Here is a 7,945-nt window from a genome sequence, read left to right on the forward strand (position 1 = left end):
TTATGGCTCTGTGCTTGTAATTATAAGGATTGCTTTTATTAAGCGGTAAGTGTGCATTGAATATATGCTGACCAAAATTGGTTCTGCCTTTTTAAAACCTGAAACTGTAAATAAATGTGAATCGCCTATTGTTATGACACTGCAATTGAATGCGATTTCATATCGGAGTACGAGTAGTTTTAGTAAAATGATGAATTGGATGTGTGTGATTGAATGTGAGAATGAAGAGGTAAGTACATAATGTAGCCAAAGTATCCTCTCTTGCATGTCCAGAATGTCTTATAATATTTTGTCTGAACTCCACTCTACACAGATTTGGATAGCCTATTTTATTCCAGAATCGCCATGTATTACCAGCCTTGTACATTGTTTTCGTGCAGGAAGGACATTATCTGATCCGTACTATCTGTAGAAATTAATCCTAACATGTTTTGGGGATTTGCAGTGGCTTTCATAATTTAGCAACAGCAAAAACGACACCATCAATGACCTTTTTAAAGAAAAGTAATTATCAGTGATTACATCAATTCTTCACTGACATGATATTCTTTTCATTTTACCAGTGTCTTTTCCCTGCTTGTTTTTCTGACTGAACTTTTATTTAAACTACTTTAGAAATGAGTGTGCTGATTATTCCAAACGTTATCAGGATATTTATATTCATTGAAGTAAATATATGTACGTATGTAAGAGAAGATTTTACCTTCCTTGTTTTCAACAGTGGGTTTAAGATTCTGAGGTACTGTATAGTGTCCTAGAAATGCAGACTCAATGACAGTTACTTAACTTACTCATCCTCTGAGGTGTTAAACAATGCTGACTATACACGTTTGTAGTATGTGTGTGTGCACATGACATGATGGAGAGGCATGTGACTGCGTACAGGATGTATTCAGCTAACAAAGCACATTCTGTTGAGCAGTTCTATGACCAAAGAGGGGGTCAAGAGACGGCACGCTGTTTACCTTTGACATCAATGATCGAGCCTTTTCTAAGAGATCATAGACAGCCAGTGAAGAGGTCCACAAAGATTATCAAACATTTTCTTTTGCTACTTATTGTGACTGCCCTTACAAAGTATGTACTGTTGTGTTCAATTGGGAGATGCTACTTCTTCATTAAATTGCACCCTGAACTTTGACCTTCTTGCTGATATATATTCGCAGGGCAGAGAATTGTGGGTCATAATAGCCAGAGAAGCACGCTGGCTTGCATACTGCAAAATCGATGACCTGCTACCTGAGAGAGCCCTCGGGATTCAATGGGATGTGAAATCCGACCCCTTCCTGCTTAAAGGCAGACTCAAGTTCACAACTGTTCCAAGATGGGAATTAACAGCTGCAGTTTGTTTTTGTGGAGAAAAGCAACATGCTCAAGATTCACCTCAGCTCAGCCCCTCAACAATGGAGATTGGGTAGAGTTTCAGAAACCACTACTGACTAAAAGACGGACTCGTGAGGAGAGTTAATGTCTGCCTCTTGGGGAGAAAGGAGAGCGTCTCGACAAGATGTCTGAGGTTGAGCGACCAGTCCAGAACCTGCTCACTCCACTATGGTTCATAATGCTTTCTCCCAATAGCTTGTGAGCTCACTTAGTTTATAAAGGTTTTCCACCTTCTTACTTGTTTATGGAAGGTCATTATCAGTAATGTAAATTGTATTGTAAATTGTATACAGTTCCATTATTTACTCGTGATTGGTGGAAGTGTCAATGACTCTTAAAATATACTATTAATGAGGGGAATATTTCCTAAAAACCTTTATTTTGCTACTAAGATAACCACTTCCTGCCAGCTTCTATTTTGTAAGAGCCTTCTTATGTTTTGGTTCCTTTATTCTGAATCCCTTCTGGCGAAACCGGAAGCAGATATAAACTCGTCTGAGAGTTAGGCCCAATCCCAATGTCCCCCCTAAGGTTAACAGTTAGAGATAGAGACTGTAAGGGCTGGAAATGGTGTAAATACCAACGAGACACTATTTTGCTGCAACATATCACGTCACCATGACACTGTTAAAAATATGATGTACAATTGTGGGTATATATTTTATACTTTTTAATCCCTAATTTGAACATCTTCCAGGCTCTTTCCTCACAAAATTAGACGTGATTGTCAAATTATCTATGAACTTGTTTTTATCAAAACAGCTTCAATGACGAAATTAAATATTTGATGAATAAATAAATAAATATCCTATGATTTCATGCGTTTTTATGTTCAAATACAAAATCTGTGGAAATGTAATATGACAGGCTGAACACACATGTGCCGTCCTGCTCATGGTTACCTTGTGAACTCTGTAAAAGGTTAATATTTATTAATTAAAGGTTGAAGCTCACTGAAAGCTTCGTCCCTTTGGCATCTCCACATCCATTGGACACACACAGACCTCGCTCTATGTCCAATGTGTTGAGTTTCATGAGCTTTATCTGAAAAGTAACTAGTAACAGCCATCAAATATATCTTACCGTCTGGCTACAGGCTATTGTTTTCTTTGGCGATGTTTGGAAGTACATTGAGAACTGAGGAGAACCTGAAACAACGTCCTTCACGTGTCGACATACTTAGATGAAGTGGTGATTCTGTTTACACTGATTTTACTGAACCCATCTGTGATATTACAGGCTGGGTTTGAAGAGTTTCTAGCAGCTATTAGGAGACACTATATATGTGTGACCTGAGATACCCTCTTCGTTTTGACAACAATGCTCTCTCTCTGTTGTAGATATATTTCACTGCAACCTTTGACTAAGCTTTTCTTTGCTTGCCAAAATATAAAGTTGACGTTTGTAAAGCATCTTTCATCTCAGTGTAATTATGACAGTCCAAAGTGGATAAATAAAAATGTTGGGTGCAAAAAGTCTACACTTAATATCCACGCCACTAGGGTGTGAGAAGTGTTATATTCACTTTTATTTCAAAGCGTTTTTTTAAATAACATAATTACACAGTCACATAATTAGGTTACTGTAACGTTAACGTTGGAGGTCCCAAACGGCTTCCATCTCACGAAGTTACCCAGTAGCCGTTGACGGCTCTTTAGATGACGGATCGAGTCCAGTATTACAATTTTCTTTATTCCTTTTCATTTATTTTTGGGAAAAAAGAAAAGCAGTGCAAGTAAGCCGAATATCTTCTTTATCGATAGAGTGCTACTCGTAATGTTTGGTGCGATATACTGCAAAGACCTGGTGTGTTTGACTATGCAGGAGGATAACGTTGCTTAGCTAGCTGGGTCACTTGCTAGAAAGCTACGCGATAGCATAGCTAACCTCATTCTGCGATACAACCTCGAGACAAGTCGGGACAAGACCAGGTCAGTGGCCGGAAAATGTAGCATGTTTCATGCAAACACCGATTAGATACATTATTCTGAGCAGAAATCACCATTACCCTTTGACACAGAGTCAGTTTAACGTAATCCGAGGTGATGTTTTGTGGAAGCACAGTCTTATCTTTTTGAAAAAGGCACAGTGTCTTGGTTGTTGTTGCTAGCTAGCTAATGTTAGGTGGTTGTCTAGACCGTTAGCCTAGCATGGCTAAGTGGTAAGCAAGCGCGTTTGTCATATCAATCGTTTTTTGAATAACCGTACGTGTATTAATGTTCGATACTGGCCTCTAAGTTAGCTCGTTGATGAAATATCGTTACATAATAACGTTGATTTGCTACAGCGACCCGCTGTGCGTCGCTAACGCTAATGTTAGCTGAACGCGTTAGCCTAGAATACACTGAAGCTTGTATAGCTTGAGCAAACATACTGTCAATGTACGATACACTGACGTTAGTGTATATATTCCATGTATATTTTTCAAAAAAATAAAGCTGGATTTGCTCATATTGCCAATGTGTTTTAATGATAGCCTCATGATGGCAAGTATACTTAGTTTGAGCTAAGTTATGCTACACAACCGGTTATATTAACGTTATAATGCAGCGGGCCTGTCAATGCCGCCATTTTGTTTTGTTCTCCCAATAAAATCCTTTTTTTCTACGTTGCCCGTTGCCTCATACGAACGACAGAGAAGCAACAACGTAACAACAACCAAAAAAGCGTCCAGTTGCGATGTAGGTGTGTGATTCACAACGTAGTGCCTCACACAGTTGAAGAGCAAGAAGCTAATGTTACCGCAAGGTGTTGAGATACATTATGAAACATCAACGCAGTCCCCCTCCCAACGCGAACACGGAGGCCTTGTGTTAGCCACCGTTAGCACTGGAATACAGATATCTTTGTAAACTGCCGCAGTTATTTATACATATTTATGGTCATTGCAATTGCTACTGTCGAAGCTACCAGCTGATTTTGCCCGAAATATGCTCGTGTTTATCGTTAGCTTTAGCTTTTCACGGCCCCTTTGTGGTATATGTTGCTGCAGCTGTGTCTTGGTAGTGTAGCTGCTGTTAATCCCCATACACCATGTAGTTAGTTGACCAGCCATCCCACGACCTAATTTTCTAATCTCATCTGGCTATTGGGGCACAATGCAGTGCTGCTGCCGGGCAGTCTGTTGTTTCAGGCATTTATTTTCCTCAATGATATGCGTGTTGCAGACATGTTGCGTTTTGTCAATATGAGGATTATCAGTGCGCAGTGAAATGTAGTTTGCTTTACATTCAAGTCTTTTGGTATTCCTTAACATTGGGATGCTTTGAATCTGCTGGTTTGGCTAAACACAGTCACACCACGGTTTATCACATTGCTGGCGTGAGCCTTGTTGCATCTATCTATCAAGTTAGACTTGTAATTCAGCTCTAAAATATGGTCATGGATTGTCTCACATCATGTCACCACTTCCTTTCAAAGCAAGTGAATGTAATTACGAATGTTATTTGTTGCATAATAATCCGATGAGAATCATCTGTTCTCAGTAATTGTTCCTAATGGGGGGGGGGGGGGGTCAGCTGTTTAACCTGCTGGATTCAGCCAAATCCCTCTGAGTTGGACAGATGTCATCTCTGTGTTTTATTGATGTGCATTGAAATTAGTTCAAGTTAAAGGCCTGGCAGTTGCCATGGAGCCAAGGAAAGGCATAGAAGAATATAATTTATAATGTGTTGCCATAGAGACCGTGGCTCAGTTTGTCCCCTCTTTTTTTGTACAGAGTTTCCTGTGATGAGGTGTGTATTTATGCACTGCACTGGGTCTGTTTGCATTAAACTGCATTTATGCTGATGAACCTCTCCGAGCTGAAATTTGTGTTAGGAAGAGGATGCTTAAGTACCTCCAGTACTGTTCCAGTTTTGCACCTCGTATAAAAGCTGGTGCGGAACCAGAAATTTATCTTTGAAAAGCTGCACAAATGTCGGTGTAACCGCCACGAGAACCCTAACACACTTTTCATTGTGTATCAGTAAGAATTGGGCTGTCAGGACTGTACAGCAGTAGGTCAACAGTGCAAGCAGCATGGGTGGAGCAAAATAAATGGTGCTGAATCTATAACAGCCAAATAAGAAAAAAATAAGAAAATGGCTTTTATGTAGTCATTGACTGGGCTTAACGTAACTATTCTATTTTGATACGTTTATTTTGCAGAACAGATCATTCTCCAGCCGTGTAACGTAACTTAACCACATATTGGTGAAGTTGTTGAACTTTTAAAATCCCTTGAATTGCCAGCCCAAACTAAACTGGTAAATGTTTTAAGTATCTAGGCATTAAAAGGTGTTTTTTCTATTATTTTTTTTCTTCTATTTAAATTGTACATTTACATAATTGAGTTGCACAATGATCAACAGAAAATTTGTGGTGCACAAGAGAAAAAGCATCAGTGTGGAACAAACAATTGTGTAATGCCACATATCTGTTTTGTGAATAGATAATATGTTGAAATGGAGGAATATCTCTTCTGTGAGACAGAGGACTAAAAAAATGTCATTTCTATTGTAAGTTCTTAATTGACTGCTTAATTTTACCACACAAATCCAGTTGTCCAATCCCTTATCTGAATCTGAAGGGGATCACATCACATACGTTGAGGATATTTTGATTCGTGAGATAGTTTCTGTTTTGCTTGTTGTTTTGAATGCCAGCTTGTACAATCAGTACTTTTACTCTCACTTTCTGTGTACAGCTGGTGTCAAAACTCTCACTCTCTGTCTCTCTCCTCCCCAGTCTCAGGGCTCACCATACTCAATGAGCGGACAGCGCAATGTCAGAGCGCTCTGGGCAAACTGCAAAGGGGAAGGAAGGCAAAACCAAGTATGCGTCTCTCAACCTGTTTGATACATACAAAGGAAAGAGCCTTGAAACACAAAAGCCTGTTGGTGAGTATCTTGGTTCTGTCATGTCCAAGCTGTCATTGTCATACATCCACTGTACTGAATCGTCCTTTATGTCTTTCTACCCGGGGAATTCGTTTTCAATATCGCTTGCCTCTCAGGCTCCGTTTACATTTTGCCACTTTTGTTTTGTTTTGTCATGAGATGTGCGATGTGTTTTGTAATTAATCAGAGCGGGGCTTAAGAAACTGATCTGCTCCGCACAGTTGGATTTACCCATAGGCTGTGTGATTAAAAGTGCCTGTCTGTGCTGTGTTGTCTCCTGACACCAAGTACCGCAACTTTGATGCAGTAGCTCGCTGTCTCCCTAAAAGCTCTGGTGCTGATTTCCAATACAGGAAACGGACAATGTGCTGCATCTCTCAACTGCCTACCAAACTGGTTTTGCTGATGCTGTTAATATTATTCAGGGCCTTTACACCTGTCTCTCTCAGAGAGAAAATATAACACTATCTATTAATGATAGATAGTGCTTCTCATCTGTAGACCTATACAAATGAGTCATGCCCTGTCTGGAAGGTGACTGGCTCTCAGGCCTTGACATGTCACTGGAGCCTGGGAGCCACTGAGACAGAGGCTTACTTGTGGACGCTGTTTGACTTCTGTGCTGAGTCCCCAGTCGATGTTTTATTCAGAAGCTCCCCACTTGATCCAAGCAGCTGTCCCCATTTCCAAACTATAGACTTCCTCCTCCTACATCGTGAAGCCATGCACTGCTGCGGTTTCTCAGAGCCTCAAGGAAACAAATGAGGGATTGATATTCAGCACAGCTTCACTTTTCCCAATCTGAAGGCTTTTCCATGCTTCTGTGAGCATCAATTTCCTAATACTTCTCCATAAACTCTAATTGAAGTGGGTTTGCTGAAGGTTTTTAATAACATCTACAGGATTTTTTTAATAATCCATATTCATCAGAATCACCAGACTGGAACTACCAAGCCTCTAGCCTTGTTGGTTGTTCAGCATCCTAATTGTGTATCACGCGAACGCTGTCCCTGTCATCACTAAACCTCCTCGCACCCAGAAGATTTAATTGATGTCAGGTTTCAGAGGTCCATCTGTGCTAATGACCTCCTTTCTCTTCCCCATATCAGTTCCCCCCCGCCATGGCCTGCAGTCTCTTGGTAAAGTTGCCTCCGCACGGCGTATGCCACCCCCTGCCAACCTGCCCAGTCTGAAGGCAGAGAACAAAGGCAACGATCCCAACGTCTCGCTCGTTCCCAAAGACGGTACAGGATGGGCAAGCAAACAGGAACAAGCGGACCCAAAGAGGTAAATAACCCCCATCTTTAGAATTCAAATCAATCACACCGATTTTTAACTTTTACTTGTTAAAGTTACTACAATTGGTTGAGGGAAAAATCACTTTACGGTTTTCCTTTCGCTGAGGCTATTTTGTCTAATATCTCCCATTTGTGACTTTTTTTTCTTTCTCTAAGTACCGATGCATCGTCAGCACCGCAGCCGGAATCGCAGCAGCCTGTGGCTTCACCGACACCTGCACCGACCCGCCCGAGAACCCCTCCAGCTTCAGAGGTACAGACCGTGCCAGTGAAATGAAGGCAAAGTCGCACTCTTGATAGTTGAGAATGGAGATAATTTCTGTTGGCCATAGTTGACGTGTGTGTGTGTGTGTGTGTGTGTGTGTGTGTGTGTGTGTGTGTGTG

At 40.8% G+C, this 7,945-nt stretch overlaps 1 protein-coding gene across 4 annotated transcripts in view; it reads left to right on the plus strand.

The window, feature by feature from the left end:
* The first annotated feature begins 2,975 nt into the window (after window positions 1-2,975).
* The window catches only part of prrc2a (proline-rich coiled-coil 2A), a 14,515-nt gene continuing 9,545 nt past the window's right edge, over window positions 2,976-7,945 (plus strand). For 2 of the 4 annotated variants that reach the window (XM_031866456.1, XM_031866459.1), the window contains exons 1-4: window positions 3,140-3,314; window positions 6,112-6,263; window positions 7,373-7,550; window positions 7,718-7,814. In XM_031866456.1, coding sequence (XP_031722316.1) covers window positions 6,149-6,263; window positions 7,373-7,550; window positions 7,718-7,814 — 390 coding nt within the window. In that variant the 5' untranslated portion in view covers window positions 3,140-3,314; window positions 6,112-6,148. Of the gene's footprint in view, window positions 3,119-3,138; window positions 3,315-6,111; window positions 6,264-7,372; window positions 7,551-7,717; window positions 7,815-7,945 lie in introns of those variants that run through there. The other 2 variants (XM_031866457.1, XM_031866458.1) reach the window with 2 other exon arrangements.

Source organism: Anarrhichthys ocellatus, unplaced genomic scaffold (assembly GCF_004355925.1).
Source record: "Anarrhichthys ocellatus isolate YVR2014 unplaced genomic scaffold, GSC_Weel_1.0 scaffold35, whole genome shotgun sequence".
NCBI classification, from domain to species: Eukaryota; Metazoa; Chordata; class Actinopteri; order Perciformes; family Anarhichadidae; genus Anarrhichthys; species Anarrhichthys ocellatus.